The sequence below is a fragment of the Balaenoptera ricei genome, chromosome 1, assembly GCF_028023285.1.
Source record: "Balaenoptera ricei isolate mBalRic1 chromosome 1, mBalRic1.hap2, whole genome shotgun sequence".
Classification (NCBI taxonomy): domain Eukaryota; kingdom Metazoa; phylum Chordata; class Mammalia; order Artiodactyla; family Balaenopteridae; genus Balaenoptera; species Balaenoptera ricei.
This window is the reverse complement of record NC_082639.1, coordinates 20,985,013-21,004,903: the sequence shown is the minus strand read 5'-3', so window position 1 is coordinate 21,004,903 and position 19,891 is coordinate 20,985,013. Positions and strand designations below refer to the sequence as shown.

Sequence of the window (19,891 nt, the reverse complement as noted above, 5' to 3'; positions counted from 1 at the left end):
TATTTTTGTTTTATTTGTAGCAAATAAGGCTGGTGGCCACAAGAAATAAGAGATTCTTTTATGGCTATCATGGAAGCTCTGTGACTCTCTGACCATGTCTTGAGCCGAGAGTTTAAAGACCCAAGCTTGGGACTTCCGTGGCAGCCCAGTGGTTAAGCCTTCGCCTTCCAATGCAAGGGGTGTGGGTTTGATCCCTGGTCGGGGAGCTAAGATCCCACATGCCTCGCAGCCAAAAAAACCCAAAACATAAGACAGAAGCAATATTGTAACAAATTCAATAAAGACTTTAAAAAAATTGTCCACATCAAAAAAATCTAAAGACCCAAGCTTGTCATTTTCTTTCTGCAAGGACTCTGATGCACTCAGAAGGATCCCTCCCATACAAAGCCCCTGTAGTCATCATCACTGCCATAACAGTCAAGTGCAACAACCACCTGGGCCCCCAAGGCACTTGCTTTAGCTGGCACTTCATCACAAATAACCACAGGTGATAATTTAATTAATCCTGTCGCCACGGCATGCCGTGGCCTAGCAGCATCACGCTTCTCATTGACAAGCAGCTTTAGCACATTCAAACCCAATGACACAACCGAACCAGTTCCCTAATCCCATCTTTTGAGGTCTGTTTCCTGGGATCCCTCCTAGCGCCAATTTCTGTGTCAGTCAGTGTCCCGCCAATGAGACAGAAACCACACCAGTCATTGGAGGAAATTTAACATAGAGAATGGTTAGAATGGTTAACTAGGTATAAAGTTGTTAACTAGACAACTGAAAGGGTGAAAAGAAAACTGAGATACCATGGAGGCAGCAACAGCAGGAAGCATCTGTAACTCCTAGGGCTAGGAGAACAAAGGAAAGAGTTTGGAATTACTAAAACTTAGAAACTTAGAAGACGGGCCCTGGACTTCCCTGGCGGTCCAGTGGTTAAGACTCTGCTTCCACTGCAGGGGGTGCAGGTTTGATCCCTGGTTGGGGAACTAAGATCCCGCATGCTGTGTGGCGCGGCCAAAAAAAAGAAGAAGAAGAAGAAGAAGAGGGGCCCTACAGAGCTGAAACTCAGACCTCTAAGTCTAGTGCTGGTGTCTGGTGTCTCTGAACTTAGAGGAGCGACCAACACTTCTGAGAAAAAGGTGCTATCCAGATGGTGCTGGTGTCTCTGACTGGGACACCATGAAGCTGGGTTTGTAATTTTTGGAAAAAACTGCAAAGTGGATTCAGCTGTTGCTATAAAGGCGCTGCTGCTGCTGGGGTGAAGGAGCATTGCTAGGGTGACCTCACACGAACAGGAAGCAGAAGAAAGGAGTCCTTTCTTCCTCCTGTGACCTCACTATCTCCCTCTAGTGGCCCCTATTGGCAGAGCCAAAAGTAGAGTCAGCTGACAGCAGAAAAGTGATTTGCAGAGTCCCAGCTCCACTATCTCATAGTAGAAAGTAGAAGGGTGGATTTGGAGCTGAGACAATAACTTAATAACTAGCACAGGTGTCTTTATAAAGTATTAGAAGAAAGAGGTGAAATTAGGTGAGAATTAGCTGATTTTCAAGCAGAGGTGGAAGGGAAATGGAGAAAGTCCAAAAATGATAGGCCTTTCAGGGTCAGAAAAGATGACTGCTTCTTTTTTTTTTTTTTTTTTTTGGTTTTTGTTTGTTTGTTTGTTTTTTACTTGTTCAATAAGTTTATTACTGTCGTTATCTGAAAAATCTTCATATAAATTGTGGTTTGGTTTATTAACTCTCAGCAGCCCGTTCCTGAGCTCTAAGGAAGCTTGCCTTCTTCTGAGCTACCCGATCTTTCTTCTGGGCAAGTGACATTTTGGCACGGTTCCACCTCTTCTTTTTAACTTCTCTCTTAGGCTTCTTCTCATACACTGGATTCTCTCGTATTGCAGCATGAGCTTTCTTATACATCTCCTCCATCATGTCTGCAGTTACGTTGTTCTTTATGTATTGAGAGAATTGTTTTTTGTAAGCATATTCATCTTCGTCAATCAGGTAACGCATATAATCTGCAACGTTCTGCCCCATGATGTGCTTTCGGTGTACCTCAGCATTAAATTCTTTGCTTTCTGAATCATAACCAGGGAACCGTTTTGTACTGTGAGGGATAGACAAGCCTCCATCGACAGCTCCCTTCAGGACCCCAAAAACTTTATTCCCAGTAGTAGTCCTGGCAAGCCCTGCATCCAAGTAACAGGTGAAGGCACCAGGTTGACCATCAATGCTTTCCACATTGTATTCATCTCCAGTCACCTCGACTTGGCCTTCATAAATTTTGTCCATACCAGACCTATTAAGAAGCCTGCGTGCCAGCAGCAGGCCAGTACAATATGCTGCAGCATAATTTGTCAGGCCAACCTTCACACCATACTTCGGGAGTTCGTGAGCATAAGCTGCACAAACTATCATATCTCCTTCTATACGGGCATAAGCAATCTGACAAATGATATCTCTGTTAGTTACACGAACTATCATTCTGTATTTGGGTGTGTTGTACTTATTTTTATCTTGAATTACCAATCGTTTCCGAGCATAGTAGTCAGTTTTGCCCTCTCGCCGTCTTCTAAATTTCACTTGGTATCTCTTGAAGTAGGCCTTATTCTTGACAACTTTAACAAACCCCATCCTGCAGAACAGAAGCTCTAGCCGCCACTGAGCTGCAGAACCAGCACGGCTCCGGGGGTGGGTGGGCGGGGAAAGCAGATGACTGCTTCTTGACTACAAATTGTATAAGATCGAAAAAGGTCTTGAACAACATGAGGTGAAAGATGTGATCACCTCTAAGGCAAATAGCAGGTGAAGAGTGTGGCCTTTCCACTTACTTCATATGACTTCAATGTAGCCACCATTACGTTGAGAGTGAGGCAAGGGGGTGATGAGGATATAAATATATCAGCTTGAGAATTCTATCTATGAAAGAACTTGAGTGTGGTTAGTGTCACATGGATCTGACTAGAAGCAAATAGAGCAGAAATCTGTTGTGTTAATTATGTGTGTCAACTCAGCTAGGCCATAGTACACAGATACTTGGTCAAATAATCTAGATGTTTCTGTGAAGGTTTTTCTTCAGATGAGAGTAACATTTAAAACAGTAGACTTGAGTAAAAGCAGATTATCCTCCATAAATTGAGTGGGTCTCATCCAATCAGTTGAAGGCCTTAATAGAAAAAAGACTGACTTTCCCTGAGAAAGAGGTAATTCTGCCAGTAGACTGCCTTCAGACTCAAATTATAACATCAGCTCTTCCACTGGGTCTCCAGCTGCTGGCCTATTCGGCAGATTGTGGACTTGCCAGCCTCCACAATCATATGAGCCAATTCATTAAAATCTCTCTCTCTCTCTCTCTCTGTACGTATATAGATACATACATACATATAGATATAGATACACACACATGTACATCCTATTGGTTATGTTTCTCTGGAGAATTCTGACTTATATACCAAAAATATATATATATATATTTTTAAAGCTTGTGTCTCATTACTTCTTTTTTTTTTTAATTTAATGTTTATTTTTTATACATTTATTTATTTTTGGCTGCGTTGGGTCTCTGTTGCTGCACGTGGGCTTTCTCTAGTTGCGGGCTTTCTCTAGTTGCGGCGAGCAGGGGCTACTCTTTGTTGCAGTGTGTGGGCTTCTCATTGTGGTGGCTTCTCTTCTTGCGGAGCACGGACTCTAGGTGCGTGGGCTTCAGTAGATGTGGCGCTCAGGCTCAGTAGTTGTGGCTCGTGGGCTCTAGAGAGCAGGCTCAGTAGTTGTGGTGCACGGGCTTAGTTGCTCCGTGACATGTGGGATCTTCCTGGTCCAGGGCTTGAACCCGTATCCCCTGCATTGGCAGGTGGATTCTTAACCACTGCGCCACCAGGGAAGTCCCTACTGTCTATTTTTTATTGAAGTAAAGTTCATTTACAATGTTGGCTCTTTTTAAAAAATATTTTTATTATTTATTTATTTATTTATTTGGTTGCGCCGGGTCTTAGTTGCAGCGGGGGGCTCCTTAGTTGTGGCATGCGAACTCTTAGTTGTGGCATGCCTGTGGTATCTAGTGCCCTGACCAGGGATCGAACCCGGGCCCTCTGCATTGGGAGTGCGGAGCCTGAACAACTGCGCCACCAGGGAAGCCCCTCCAAAAATACTTTGAGGTAATTGTATTGCCAAAGAAATTATGAGCCCAAAATAAAAAAGAAAAAAGCTTTGACTACCTAAATTTAATATGAAATCTCAAGGGACCCTGAATAGCCAAAACAGTTTTGTACAAGAAGAATAAAATTGGAGGTCTCATACCTCCTGTTTTCAAAACTTACTACAAACCTACAGTAATCAAAACAGTGTAGTATTGGCATAAAGAAAGGCATATAGATCAATGGAATAGAATAGAGAGCCTAGAAATAAACCCTTGCATATACAGTCAAAAGATTCTGACAAGACCTCCAAGACCTTTCAATGGGGAAAGGACAGTCTTTTCAATAAATGGTGCTGGGAAAACTGGATATTCACATGTATAAGAATGTTAGACCTTTACCTTACACCACATAGAAAATTTACCCCAAATGGATAAAAGACATGAGCATAAGAGCTAAAACTATAAAACTCTTGGAAGAAAACATAAGGCAAAATCTTCATGATTGGATTTGGTGATGATTTCTTGCATATGACACTGAAGGCATAGGCAACAAGAGAAAAATAGATAAATTGGACTTCAAAATTAAAAACTTTTGTGCATTGAAGGGCACTATCAACAGAGTGAAAAGGCAACACATGAAATGGGAGAAAATATCTGTAAATCATATATCTGATTAATATCCAAAATATATAAGGAACTCCAACAATTCAACAACAAACAACCCAATTTAAAAATGGGCAGGGACTTCCCTGGTGGCACAGTGGTTAAGAATCCACCTGCCAATGCAGGGGACATGGGTTCGATCCCTGGTCTGGGAAGATCCCACATGACACAGAGCAACTAAGCCCGTGCACCACAACTACTGAGCCCGCGCCCTAGAGCCCGTGAGCCACAACTACTGAGCCCATGAGCCACAACTACTGACCCCACGTGCCACAACTACTGAAGCCCAAGCGCCTAGAGCCCACGCTCCGCAACAAGAGAAGCCACCGCAATGAGAAGCCTGCGCACCGCAATGAAGAGTAGCCCCTGCTTACCACAACTAGAGAAAGCCTGCGTGCAGCAGTGAAGACCCAAAGCAGCCAAAAATACAAAGGGCAAAGGGGGACTTCCCTGGCAGTCCAGTGGTTAAGGTTCCGCACTTCCACTGCAGGGGGCGCAGGTTCATCCCGACCAGGGAACTAAGCTCCTGCATGTCACGTGGTGCGGCCAAAATAAATAAATAAAGGGCAAAGGATCTGAATAGACATTTCTCCAAAGGTATACAAATGGCCAATAAGCACATAAAAAGATGCTCAACATCACTAATCATTAGGGAAATGGAAGTCAAAACCACAGTGAGATACAACTTCACACCCACTAGGGTGGCTAGTATTTAAAAAAAAGACAAGAAGAAGAAAAAAAAAGGAAAATAAGTGTTGGTGAGGATGTGGAGAAATTTGGATCCTTGTGCATTGCTACTGGGAATACAAAATGATGCAAATGCTGTGGAAAACAATATAGCAGTTCCTAAAAAACAACAACAACATAGAATTAACATATGATCCAGCAATATATACTTCTGGGTATATACCCCAAAGAATTGAAAACAGGGACTTGAACAGGTATTTGTACACCAATGTTCATAGCAGCATTATTCGCAATAGCCAAAAGGTGGAGCTATCCAAGTATATCCCTCAACAGATGAATGGATAAACAAAATGTGGTGTATACATACAATGGAATATTATTCAGCCTTAAAAAGAAAGGCAATTAAAAAAAATTTTTTTTTATTGAAGTATAGTTGGTTTACAATGTTGTGTACAGCAGATAATATTTGTTTCTGGTTTTTTAATGATGACAATTAACGATGATGATGATGATAAAAAATAGCTACCATTCATTAAGTTCTTACTATGTACTACATGCTATGCTAGTGTTTTATCTAGTGCTTTATCTCATTTAATCTTCATAACTACTCTGTGTGGTAAGTGATGTCACCCCCCCATTTTAGAGATGAGAAAACAGGTTTAGAGAAGTTGAGTCACTTGCCCAAGGTTTTACAGGCCCTCCTTCTCTCTCTACATTTTTTTTTTGACAATCCCATCCAATATCATGGCTGCTATAATTATCATGTCTGTGTGGATGGCTCCCTGACCCCTCTCCTTGTCTCCTGGTCCACATTTCCTGGCATATGAATGTGCTGATGGCATGGTAAACTCAACATGTCCAAAATGCAGCTATTCTTGTGTTAGTACTGTTCTAAACATTTTTCATTTAATTCACATAACTCTGAGAGAGATAATATTATTATTCATATCTATGAGGTAGATAGTGTTATCCATGTTTAACAGATGAGTAAACAGAGGCCTAGAGATTCAGTATCTGGCTCACCTTTACACAGCTAGTACACAGTGGAGCTGGGCTTGGGGCTGATTTCAATGCTTAGACCACAATAATGACAATACCTCAGTTCCACTCAAACTGAGCTCTCCCTGTCCTGTTCTGTTTCCTGCTTCCTATATTCATTCTCTGCCCTTAACTTCAAATCCTACTGTTCTTCAAAGTCCAACTCAAAGGCCATTCCCTACAAAGTCTTTTCAAGTATTCCAAGCTGGGAGGGATCTCCATCTTGTGTGAATTTACAGAGAACTTACTCTGTACCACACTTACCTTTTCCCAAGCATACAAGTAAAATTTTAATTCATCCTCACCATAAAAAGTTCAAGTAGAGAATATTGAGCAAGAAGTTTAAGTATTTCTTCATTCCCCAGAATTTATTAGTTTTTTCCTTGACTAACGTTCCCGTGTTTCTGCTAGAAACTCTTATCAGGCAGCTATTTGAGGACAGGAGGCAGGGCGAGTCTTCTTTAGTCCCCTAAAACAGGCCTTACTAAACAATTGCTGAAAGAATCAATCAGTTGCAAATCCCATGAGCCTGCACACACTACATTTTTTGGATGAGGGTGAGAGGGTCTGTTTAAGAAAAGTGATTTTTTTTTTCAGGGGGACTGGTAAAGCCATGTCAAAGGCTCCCTCTCCTCCCACCTTCATTAAAGAACAAAAAAGCATCTACTTCTAGGTACATAAAGCGTCTGGTTTCTGTTTTAGCTGGGTCTCAGAAGGAAATGACTTTTCTCTGAAATTGTAGCCGCCCAACCCAGCTGCAGCATTGTTAGACCTCAGGGTAAACAGGAAGCTTCCTGCCTTGGGCCCTTCATATCCCTCTCGCAGGCTATTAAAGACTGTTAATAGGATAGTAAAAGGACAGCTGCTGGCCATAAAATCAGCCCATTCCTTAGATCCTTAGAGAACTAGATCCCTCCAAGGTCAGAGAGAAAACTGTGTCCATCTCCAGGTCACACCAGGTATGTCCACCTAGCTGGGTGCCTCACTTAACTCCTCTATTATCAGCTGTAACTGATCTTTGCAAAATACCAGAGTGATTTAGTTCCTTGGTATTCGTTGAGAAATGAGAGGTTCGCATTTATAGGGTTTCCGGTCCTTGAAATCATTCGTTTCTGGGGGTGACGAGGTCTAGTGTGAACGTTAAGCTGAGACTGCCAAAGCAGTGAAATCACCCCCTACCCTGCGGAGTTTGAGTCACCTCTTCCAGTAGGGAAACAATCAGTCCTGATTATCCCCCCAAAAGAGGCAAAGAGGTCAATCCATGAGAGCAAACAGTCTAGTACTCCTACCTCTGCAATAAAGAGCTGAATCAGGCTCTCAACTCTTCCTGCACACAGGGTGGAAGTCCCCAGATTTGCAGCTGTGGGTGAGGAGGGAGGGAACAGTTTCTGCCAACTGGAGGGACACTAGGGCAGGGGTGATCATCTTTTGCCAAGAAGGGCACTCGGGTGTCTTGGCAGAAGGCAGAGGGCTGTCCCGATCTGTGTGTACATTTTCAGAAGCATTTGACTCTGGACCAAATTCTCTCAGCTGTGCTAAAGCTGGGGCGATGGATGGGAAATGCTTATTGGCCAGGCTGACTAGGAGCTCCAACAGAGGGTGCTGGGGCTCAGCCAGGAGCTTCCCTTCAGCTGGCAAGTTTAGCTTTCAGTCATGGTCAGAGGGAGCGTGTCAATCCATCTATTTCCAAGTTTCTGCTTGTTGGAATTTTTGGCTCAAACGGGGAAAGAGTGGTGATGATGCAGAGCCTCTTACCTGGCTCAAAGAATGAGAAAAAATCGCTCAGCAGGGGTCAAGATTTCACTACAATTATAGAGACAAGCCCATTACCAAATGGGGACCAGGAAGATACCATTTCATTCAACCCTGGACTTACCTACAATTTATCAATTCCTGCTGCTGTGTTGGCTCATCTGACCCTTACCTACCAATCAAGAAAGCACAGGCACTCGGGCAGGGCAGGAAAACCAGTCACTGCTCACACATTGAACATTTAGTTGCCCCTGGGCAGGCTTACTTACACAGGACAGGGAGCCTTATTTGCCAAGTGTCACTGCTTTCCCTCATTCAAAGGAAACATCACTGAAGTTACTCCTCGGAGTGCTGAAAAGAGGGGAACTGGATATTTTTTCCAGTAGGATAATGTAATTTTCCCCTAGTTTCAGGAGAGGTAACTAAGGCTCTGAAAACTCTCCCAAGGTCACACAGCTGGTAAGTGGGGCTTTACGGGGAGGACCAGAATCCAGGCCTCCTGCCTCCTCATGCAATGTTCTTCTTACCATGACTTTTTTCCCCCAAGTAACTTGTATTAATTTTTTTTGCATCAATTGACCTTTAATATCCAAATGAAGTGTGGATGCAGAGTATGTGGCAGGGTCTCAGCCCTTAATTTGTATTATTTTTTTAAAAAGGTAATTTATGGGAATTCACTGGTGCTTGCTCCAGCTCGGTGCTTTCACTGCTGTGGACCGGGTTTAATCCCTGGTCAGGGAACTAAGCTCCTGCAAGCCGTGCAGCCAATAAAATAAAATAAAATAATTTAAAAAATAAAAATAAAAAGGTAATTAATCGCAGATATAATCAAAAGTTGTTTAATTTGCATATCTTTGTAAGGTTTTTCATATAAATAAGTGAACAAATCATGAAAAAAGTCATCAGAAACAATGTCCCATTTAGGAAAGATGGTCCCATCTTACTTATGCTACACTGTCCAGGCCTCCACCATCACTGTGTGGATGATGACCAGCTTGTCACCTAGAGCCTTTGATGAAATTCACATTTAAATAATTTACAATTAAATTTACGTGTGGGTAGGTGGTAAGTTTAAGACTATCTCTGCTATGGTTGATTGACGAGACAGATCCAGGTATGCTTTAGACCTGGAAGAATATTTCTTCATTTACAGAGAAAATAGTTACTACCTTAAAATCTGCCATAGCCAGGACCAGAAGGGGCTCTCTAGAGGCTCACACTTCTCCCATTCCTAACCAACCTTCAAGGAGAGAGAGGTTCTAACAGGGCAGAGTAAGGGCTCCAGGGCAGCTCAGGCAGCCCCAGCATGTATCTGTACTTTCAGACCCTGGTTAAGTCTGCTTCAAGCCTGTCCCCTAAGTCTCCAGGTCATGTCCAAGGTAGGAAGTTGCAATGCAGGAGTAGTCCCAGGAGCCAGTAAGTCAGGAAGTAGCCTAGAATGCATCGTGTGACCAGAGAACAAGTTTTCCACTTGTACAAGAGTCCCATGATAGAGTTTCTGGGGACCTTTTGTCCTGGTGGGGAGTCCCCTGAAAGAGGCTTCCAAGGCACAGTCTCTAGGGATCTCAGCAGCGGTTCTTGATCCTGAAGCAAGTGAGCTGAAAACCAGTACACGATAGGAGTGGAGGAGCATAAAAACCTGGTGAGAACCTGGAAATCATAAGAGGGGGAAAACCCACACAGTTACTGGAATGTCACTGCCTCAAACTGGATGAGCCTGGGACTTCCCTGCTGCTGGGTGAGCTATAGCTCTAAGACTAGAAATGTATTACACTGGAAAAGATATTCATTCAGCAGAGCTTAGGATCTGCCTTATAAAGCTGTGCATGACACCAGCCAGGTGCTGCAATGTTACAAATAAACATGGCTACACACTAATTACCACAATAATGGGCCAATTGATACTAAAAATTCTATGGGGGTTGTGGTCAGGGGACTTCTCTGGCGGTCCAGTGGTTAAGATTCCGCGCTTCCAACGCAGGGGGCGTGGATAAGATCCCTGGTTGGGGAACTAAGATCCCACATGCCACGCGGCACGGCCAAAAAAAAAAAAAGTCTGTGGGGTCCACTTTTAGCCCAGGGCCAGGACTCTTATCCCCTGCCCCGTGAAACGGTTCCCTCATCCCACGGGGATGGCAAAGCAGAGAGAAAGGGGGCAGGGGATCCTGTGGTTCAACACTGTCCCCCTAGGGAAAGTCAGAGCCAGGTCTCCAAATGGTCTCCCTCATCTATCCTTGAAACTCTAAGCTTCGCTGGCATTCACGCTAGTAGCTCATCCAGCTACAAACACAGAGTGCTCCTTTCTATTTCCCCTGTGCCTCTTAGTCACACAGCTCAGAGAACTTCACAAACAGCCAATGTGCGCCTCCAAGAGGCAGCAACTGCTGAGGGGTGGCCAGCATGGAGACAAAAAGACTTCCTCAGGGGCTTCCCTGGTGGTGCAGTGGTTGAGAATCTGCCTGCCAGTGCAGGGGACACGGGTTCGAGCCCTGGTCTGGGAAGATCCCACATGCCGCGGGGCAACTGGGCCCGTGAGCCACAACTGCTGAGACTGCGCGTCTGGAGCCTGTGCTCCACAACAAGAGAGGCCGCGACGGTGAGAGGCCCGCGCACCGCGATGAAGAGTGGCCCCCACTCGCCGCAACTAGAGAAAGCCCTCGCACAGAAACGAAGACCCAACACAGCCAAAAATAAATAAATTTAAAAAATAAATTAAAAAAAAAAAAAAAGACTTCCTCAGGGTTTATGGTGGACCTGGGGCCACAACCAGGAACCAAAAAAAATCGAATGTATGATCAAACCCTTCCCATCCCTCTCTATCCTCCCCACCAACCGAACATTGCACAAGATCGCTCCTCTGAAAATGGAGCACCTGCCAGAGCTCAGAGTACCTCAGAAAGTCGACATTCAAGTAGACATTCTGGGTATAGTTGTATGTTAGGGGAAGGTCCCAGAGATACCCTCTGTGCTATTCCTGTAACTTAGTCAGATCAGGTCCTTTCACAACTCTCGTTGTCTTCGCACATGCCCTTCCATTTGCCCAGAATGTTCTTCCTCTGCTTCTTAAATGGAATTCCTTCTTACTCTTCAGGACCCAGCCTAAATATGATGCCCTCCTCACCTCCTTCAGCCAGTTAGCCACTTATTCCTCTGTGCTTTCACAATACTTTACCTCAAAAATATCTCCAATTCCATCCCACTATACTATAATTTAAGCTGTTAAATGTCTGTCTCTCCATTTTGACCACAAGACCTACTAGGGCAGCAATCTTAACTTATTTATGTTCTACCCTCAGTGATCTGACCCAGGAACTCACACTAAAAACATCCCCAAATAGTTGTTGAATGAATAAATTAGGTACAGGTCACTCAAATGGGAGAAGTTAAATGCCCTCCCTGTCCCTGACTAAGGGGTTTGGCCTGTGTTCCCACCTTTTCCCAGCCAGGAGTCCACCTCACCTGAACATGCATGCACAGACTGCCGAACAGCAGCAGCACTGCGGCGTGGACTAGGTACACAAACACCCGAGGACTGAGGAATCCAGGACCAGGCTTCTCTGGGGTCTCTTTGTTCTTGCTCCTTTGCATCCCAAGTGTAAGGCAGAGCCAAGGATGGGTGGTCACATATGTCCAAGTTGCCCAGGCAACCAGTATAGCCATTGGTGCAGCCAGTAGAAAATTGGGCACCTGCTTGAGTTCATAGTATCTCAAAAAGCCAACATTCCAATAGATATCCTGGATGTAGCTGTATATTAGGGGAAGTTCCCAGGAGCACCAAGGCGGCTCATTTCCCTCTACGATTCGGTAGCCCTTGTCCACAGCTAACTGCAGCAAGGGCTCAGGAATGGGGTAGGCTGAGCCTGGCAGACAGAACTGGGTATAGGCGTAATATTGAAAGAGGGCAAAGGGAAGGCTAAGTGTGAGCACTGACAGGAACACAGAGCCCATCAGCTTCAAGAGCTGTCTCAGGGGATTCCGCACCACGAGAGAAGAGAAAAAGGCTCGGCACTGAGAATGCATGAGGAAGCCAACGTTGACCAGCCCGTTGGAGCGCACGCCAGTGGCAAGGGCAAAGAGGAGTCCACTAGTCCAGCTTCGGCCCCTTTCCAGCTGCCCCAGGGCGCTGAATGTCAGGAGGGCAAACAAAGCTTCTGAGTAGCCAGCCGCCAGGAAGACATTGGCGGGGCTGAGGCAGAAGAGCAGCGCTCCATAAAAAGCCTGGCGGGGACAGCGCAAAACCAGACAGCCCAGGTCATGAAGCGCAAGTGCGGCCAGCACGGAGAACAAGGAATTGAGCGATGCTACTGAGATTAGCAGGCAACTCCGTAGGCTCAGTAACCCCCACAGGGGTCTCAGCAATTCAGTCCCCACCAACAGGACCAGGGGGAAACCAGGGAAGAAGGCAAAGTTGTGCTCATACAGGTAGCCATGCTCAGCAATGAACAGGAAGTGTTCAGCATCCCAGTGAGATAGGCCGCCCAGGAGACTTTCCACAAGTTGGTCCACAGAGCCGGAGGGGGTGAGGCGAGGTGGAGAGAAGGCTTCTGCATGATGGTCTGGGATGATGGCATTGAAGAGAGCCTGTGGGATGAAGGAGAACTAGGATTTTGGTTGAGCCAGTGGAAGAATTACCATTTAATAAAATGAGGAGGAACAGACATGTTGGGGAAGAATCACAAGTTAAGTTTGAGATGGACATTCCAGTGCAGAGGTCAACGAGACAGTGAGATGAGTCTGAGGGTCAGGAGAGCAATCAGGGCTAGAGATACAAATTTGGGAGTCATAAGTGTATGGATGATATTAAAAGGTGTGAGACTGAATGAGATCACCCAGGGAAGAAGTGCAGATAGAGAAAAGAAGAGATCCGAGGACTGGGCCTCAGACATGTCAACATTTAGAGGCTCGAAAGAGAGTGAGGATCTAGCAATAAAGGTAAAGAAGGAAGGTCAGTGAGGTAGGGAGGAAACCAGGAGAGCATGGTGTCATAGAACCAAGTAAAGCAAAGGAGTGATCGGCTCTTAAATGTTGCTGATAGGTCAAGTAAGATGGGGACTGAAAACTGACCGCTGGCTTTAGCAATGGGAATGTCATTGGTGACTTTGACAAGAGCTACTTCAGTGGAGTGGAGGAGAGAGAAGACTGCCTGGACTGGGTTCAGCAGAGAAGGGGAGAAGTGAGACAGCAATACAGACAACCGTTTGGAGGAGTTTTCCTGTAAAGGGAAGCAGAGAAATGGGGTAGTAGGTGAATGACATTGTGGGGTCAAAAGAAATCTTGTTGTTTTTTTTCCAAAGGTGGGAGGTTAAGTATTTGTTTGCCAGTGGGAATATCCAGTGGAAAGGAAACCACTGAGTATGCAGGCGAGAAAGGGAAGAATTGCTGGAGCAGGCAAAAGGGGATGGAATCTGCTGTGGAGGTGGAACTGCCCTTAGAGAGGAGACAGACAGTTCATCCACCCTTCAGTAGTGAAGGCACAGAGGTGCAGATGTAGGTATGCTGATGGCTGTGGTGGAAGTATTCAGAAGGTTACTTCTTATTGCTTCTACTTTTCTGAATTTTCACTCAGGAAAACAAGCTGGGGAAAAGGTGCTAGAGACTTGAGAAAAGAGGAAAATGTGTAAAATAAGTCATCTATGACCCTAGTTCTCAAAATAGGCTGTGCACTGGAATCGCCCAAGGAGTTTCAAAAATACTGATGCCTGAGTTTCCCTCCTGCCACAACATTGATGACTTAACCAATATGGGGTACAGCCTGGGCGTTTAGATTGTTTTTAGCTCTCCCAGCTGATTCTGATGTGCAGAAAAATTTGAGAGAATGGGTGAGCAACTGGACCAGGGAAATACACGAAGATTGCCAGGTAGCACTAAGGACTCACTTGGGTTAATGATATTGAATACAAAGAGACTAGTTAACACAGTTGTGTGCTTTTCTCTGGGCAGATGCACGCGTGGAGTAGACACAGAATTGAATTTAACCAAGGTTGGGCTTTTGTCTTGTGATTAAGACATAGGGAGAAGGGAGCGAGTGAGTTGTACGTGTATGCATGGTGGACCATGGAATCTAAGCTGGGTAAGAAGTGGAGCTGAAGCCATGAGGTAGGTGAGGGACAGTGAAACCGTGGTAGAATCAATGGATAAGTCCCGAGGGAGTGGAAGAATCGTTAGAACTGGGGTAGTGGAGGGAGTGAACTGGAAAGATAGGAGATAGTGGTTAGATGTATCAGCTTTATTAATACTGAAACCACCAAGAAATATACAGTAGTGCTGGAAAGAGCAACAGTGAATCAGGAGCTAAAACCTTCAAGGAATGAGGAGGAATGAGTTGTAGCTAACAGAGATGACAGCAACAACAAAGGGTAACTGGGGTATAACCTGATGGCATGAGCTTTAAAGCTGGAAGGGGGGGAGGGGAGGATAATGAAATAGCATTATTATTAAATGTCTTTTTGCCCCATTAGATTTGGTCAGCTACTTAAGGGAAAAGAGATCGTGACTTTTTATACTCCCACCTAGCATAGTTCTTTGACCAGAGCAGGAACTTAATAAAATTTGGTTGTTGAGCAAACAGTATAGAGGAAACATATTTGTTTCCAAATCACCATCTGAATTAGAACCCAGCTGTCCTGGTACCCTATCCCAGATGCCGAGTCACAGTATTGCTCCCTTAGTTCTGTCAATCATTCAGCTGATGCTGGTTCAAAGACATCATCAAGTCAGTTTTCCAGCCTAGCAACAGGAGTATAACCTCATTTTTAAGGCTCTTTCCTTTTTCGGTCAGTTTCTTTATCAGGCCACTTCAAACAGTGAAAACAAGTGGGAAAGGAGTGACAGTCACAGGTAACACCCCTAGTCTCCAAGCTGAAGACACTTCTAACTAAACCTGGGACCCAGCAGAGGCTGTTATGCCTCATATAGTGGGGGAGGAGAGACAAAAGGAGTTTTCCACAAAGGAACCACCGATGAGCCTCAGAGAGAATGTGCTTGTGATGAAAGGCACGTATAATATGCTAATAGAACATCCCTAGGGTGTTGACATACATTCAACAATAACAGATACTGAAGACCTACTAAGCACTGGGCACTGTGCTAGGCACCATACATAGTTCATATATACCTGAAATTTGATTAAAATATGTATCAAGGGCAGCCTTGGAGGGGAAAGGGAGTTGTAAAATGCATTCTGGGGGTTGTGTGTGGGTGAGACAGCAAGGGGACACAGCTGGGGGAAGAGTAGGAGACATTGCTGACTAAACAAATATACACAGATGGTCTCAGGACAGTGCCACCTCTCTCCCACTCAACTGACTGATGCAACGCTCAGTCTCCTGGTCAGGGGACCCAGGGCAACGCTTTGAGCTGTCACACCCTAAACCAGAACACACCTGTTCTGGTTACAGAACATCATGGTCTGCTGGAAAGACCACTAGCCCAAGAGTAAGGAAACCTGGGGTCTGATTCTGGTCCTTCTCTAACTTGCCTTGTGACTTTAAGGAAGCCATTTATCCTTTCTGGGCCTCAGCTACTTCATGTGTAAAATAAGAGATTAATAAATCAAAATAAATAAATAAATAAATATAAAATAAGAGATTAATAGGTCATATCTAAGAGTCCTGTCCACTTTTCAGCTATGTGGTCTAGGTCTCTATAGTTCTAACCACATGGTCCGGGGGGCGGGGGGGGGGGGGCGCATCTGGGAAAGGGAAAGAAGATGAGGCCTATTCTTAACGTCTAGCCCAGTCATGTGGCAATGGCATGTTCAGGACAAAAGATCAGAGACTGACCTGCAGCACCAGAGTCAGGACACGGCAGCTGACTGCAAACCCCAGGACCTCTTTCCGGGATGTGTCCAGGGGCCACATCCTCTCACCACCAGGAATTCAGGGGGGCTGCTGCCAGGGCTGAACTCCCTCAGGCTTCTAAACTCCAAAACCCAAGGAGGAAATGTCACACATGGGCAGAAAGTAAATTCTTGAAAGCATTTTACATGAAAACATCACCCCTGCTTCAGGACTACTATGGCAAACTTAACCACCTTACTTTCCAGATGAGGGAAAAGCATCTTAAAGGCAGATGGAACCTCTTGGTGTCACTCTGAAGCACTGTATTCTTGTAGGGGAAGTTCCACACAGGTAGGCATGAAGCTGGAAAGCTAAGCTCACAGAAAACCTTTAAAAGCCTGTTGAGTGCCCCTATCCAGGAACTAAAGACCTGGGTTCAAGTCCTGACTTTGTCATTCATAAGTTCTCATTTTGTTCTTCTAAGCCTCAGTTCTCTGTGTATAAAATGAGATCGGGGGACTTTCCTGGTGGTACAGTGGTTAAGAATCCGCCTGCCAATGCAGAGGACACAGGTTCGAGCCCTGGTCCGGGAAGATCCCACATGCCGCGGAGCAACTAAGCCCACGCGCCCTAACTACTGAGCCTGCGCTCTAGAGCCCGTGAGCCACAGCTACTGAGCCCGCGTGCCACAACTACTGAAGCCCGTGTGCCACAACTACTGAAGCCCACGCGTCTAGAGCCCGTGCTCTGCAACATGAGAAGCCACCACAATGAGAAGCCCGCGCACTGCAAAGAAGAGTAGCCCCCGCTCACAGCAACTAGATAAAGCCCGCGCGCAGCAACAGAGACCAATGCAGCCAAAGATAAATAAATAAATTTATAATAAATAAATTAATTAATTAAAAAAAAATGAGATCGGACTATTTTGCCTGTCTCATGAAATTGTCACGGTGGTGAAATGGACTGAAGTGTGAAGAAGTACTACCAAATCTATATTGTGGTTGCTGTTATTTAGTGTGTGCCCGTTCTGTTGCCCAGAATAATAAACTAGGTCCCAAACCAGAGTCCCAAAAGTGGGGCATAGAACTGAACTGGAAGACCATAATGAATACACACTCTAGTTAAGCTCTCTGATGTGTGTTCAGCTGGTCTGTTAAATTAAGTGGAGAAGGAAAAGAAAACCACCACTCAGCAGGACTTCAGCCAGCTCACATTGCTAAAACAAACTTAGGGGGACGACAGAGTCTACTACTAGGGATGGGGAAAACTGTTATTTCCCATCTCTTTGTTGGAATGGCAGCAATGTATAAACAACTGCAAAGCCATTCTGAGGGAAGGAATGCACATTAAGGCTTTTTTTTTTTTTTTTTTTTTTTTAACAATTCCTTGTGCTAAAAGAAGTAGCAATGGCCCCTACGGAACCAGTTGGAAATCAGAAGGAAGGGCAAGAGCATCAGAGGCAGCTCCACAACTTGGGGTGAAGAACTAACCCTAAAGGAAAAAATACTAGAACTGAGAAATTAACAGGGAGGCCTGGAAGACTTTTCTTTCTTCTCTTATCTGGCTAACACCTATCAAACCTTTAGGTCATCACTTGTTTCTGGACTTCTCTGACTCTCACTAGACTATGTGATATGCTCTCATTACACTCTGCCTTGTCGTCTTTATTGCTATTGCTTATTTAGGTTGTTTGTGAGGGCAGGGCCTAGCACTACAAACAGGCATTTTAAGCCTGTGTTCTAATTGAGTGGAAGTAGCAAGCACTGGATATGGCTTCACCAGTTCATTGGCTCTGGATATAAAATCCCTGCTCCGGGTACTCCTCCCAGCATATCTCATGTTGAGACCAAAACGACAAAGTCACAGAAGCCACAGGAAAACACAGTTTCTCCAGAAAACTGGCCATAAGCAACAGTTCTCTTTCCTCTCAGCACAAGGGGGCGCCTGTTGCTTACTCCATCACCAGGAAGCCTGGAGGAAGGGAGGGGCCACAAACGCCACACCGGTTTGCTCATCAAAATTCAGTTCAAAGGCAAGCTTTTGAAATCCCCCCAACACTGCCAACATCTGACTCGCCGAATCGAGAGGAATCGTAGAAACAAGCACAGCCAACCTTACACGGCCGCTGGTTCTCCATCCTAGGGTGAATTCACTTTTTCCCTTCCTTCATTTCCCACCCACATGCAGAAGAGTTGGAAAAAGAAAAGCACGGAACCCACCTCTGCCTCTTCACCAGGCTTCCATTCTTCCTTTCCTTTCTCCAGAGTCACGCTCTAGACCCAGCGATCACAGAAGACTTGTAGCCTACACTTAGTTTACAGGTAAACCATGTGAAAACAAAAATAAAGCCAGTGAGCTCTCCCTCTCAGCTAATTGCGGGCTTCACTTCCCAACAACCCGTTTACGAAATCACAGACCCTCTGAACTGGCAGGACACTTACAGAGCAACTAGTTTTACTCTATTATCCCGTGAGATACATATGCCCCAGAGAGGTGAGTAATAAAATTCTCCAGAGTTTTTACATCAGAGATCTCATTAGACCCTGTGTAATTACCATCGCCATTTTATGGATGTGGAAACAGGCTCACTGGGGTCAAGTGGGACTCCCAAGGCTATATTTAAGGAGAATGTCTTTTTTTTGTTTTTTGTTTTTTGTCTGAAACATCAATCTTTCCACCAGCCGTCACTCCTGCCAAAAGGGATGCGCTCTTTCAGAGCCAGAATTACAACCAGGGTCTCCCAACTCCCAGCCCAGGACTTGTCCAATGACAGCGCATGCTCTTGCTGGCTATGCTTAGGTCAGGGAGGGCCCTATCTGAGCAGATAGGAAAACCTGTTGAATCGGAGCCCAGGACTCTCTGGGTAAGACTAACATCCTCGGGGGCGGGCGGGGGGTGGGTGGTGGTGTTCGGACCCAGGGTCCTCAGGACCAGAGGCCTTGCTGGCCGCCGCGAGGCAGGGGCCGCCTTCTGCCAGCCTAGCCGGGTCCGAAGCCCGTTCTAGCCCTTTCCTTTCGGACACAGTCCCAAGCGGGGATTGGGCATCTCCTCTCCCCAAAGGGGCCACGGCTCAGAGGTTACTCTCGAGGGGGCCAGCGAGGCCCGGCCCGGCCTAGGGCCGGAAGGCAGGGGAGGGCGGGAGGCTGTAACGGAAGAGGCGGCACTGGGAGGCCGCTCTGGTGGAGGGGCGGGGCTCCTCGCTTCTCGGCGGCCTCCGCCTCATTTCCCTCGGCCTCCGTTTGACAACTTCCCTCCCCCCCAGAACTCCGAGGCTCCCAAGCTGGCGCCGGATCCCCAGCGCCCGCCGGTCTCTACCTCCCAGGCGGGGCCCGAACCATAGTTCCTCCATCCGGGCCCCCGAGCGGCCGCGCCTGCGTACTGGCTCCGCTGATGGCGGCCCCGCCCCGCTCCTGCCGGGACTCGGAGCTGCCCCGCCCCCCGCCGCGGCGGCCATGTTGAGTCCTGGCGAGCGGGGTGTGGACGGCGTAACCTGGAGGCTCCGCACCCCTCCGCCTTGGCACTTTCCCGCTTTGGTGATACCAGGGGTTCCTCAGCGCCTTCCCCCCGCCTTCAGTTAGTCCGCTGGGACTGCTGTCTCCGAGTCGGTGCTCTTGCCCCAGTTGCACCCCACAAACATCCACTGAGTTCCCGTGTGGGCCAAGGCCCTGGGAGCTGGGGGCTGCCCCGCGGCCTCTTAACGGAAGGCAGAGCCGCACTTTCCCTGCTGTCAGGCAACAACAGCTCAGTACAGGGCCTGGCACACAATAGCTGTTCTCTGAAGGGAAAGAAAAGCCTGCTTGGGGCTTCTGTGGCCAGGAGCGGCCCCCTGCGTCCTGGGCGTGAAGAAAGTGGGG

The 19,891-nt window shown here is 46.2% G+C and overlaps 2 protein-coding genes across 8 annotated transcripts; both read right to left on the bottom strand.

Annotated features, from left to right (window-relative positions):
• Positions 1 to 1,702: 1,702 nt before the first annotated feature.
• On the bottom strand, positions 1,703 to 2,673 carry LOC132348449 (large ribosomal subunit protein uL18). The gene has a single exon (XM_059895914.1). The coding sequence runs from the start codon at positions 2,616 to 2,618 to the stop codon at positions 1,725 to 1,727; it is 894 nt and encodes a 297-aa protein (XP_059751897.1). The 5' UTR covers positions 2,619 to 2,673; the 3' UTR covers positions 1,703 to 1,724.
• Positions 2,674 to 9,082: 6,409 nt separating this feature from the next.
• PIGV (phosphatidylinositol glycan anchor biosynthesis class V) lies at positions 9,083 to 19,405 on the bottom strand. 7 transcript variants are annotated; one of them, XM_059916166.1, is made up of 5 exons: positions 19,353 to 19,405; positions 18,257 to 18,341; positions 16,041 to 16,175; positions 11,719 to 12,840; positions 9,083 to 9,909 (listed from the first exon to the last, which is right to left on the bottom strand). In XM_059916166.1, the coding sequence occupies exons 3-5, from the start codon at positions 16,116 to 16,118 to the stop codon at positions 9,628 to 9,630; spliced, it is 1,482 nt and encodes a 493-aa protein (XP_059772149.1). In that variant the 5' UTR covers positions 16,119 to 16,175; positions 18,257 to 18,341; positions 19,353 to 19,405; the 3' UTR covers positions 9,083 to 9,627. The 7 variants fall into 7 exon arrangements, with proteins under 7 accessions (XP_059772149.1, XP_059772166.1, XP_059772140.1 ...); XM_059916183.1 differs by having other exon boundaries at positions 18,257 to 18,346; positions 19,353 to 19,397; XM_059916157.1 differs by lacking the exon at positions 19,353 to 19,405 and adding an exon at positions 18,872 to 19,328 and having other exon boundaries at positions 18,257 to 18,346.
• Positions 19,406 to 19,891: the final 486 nt, after the last annotated feature.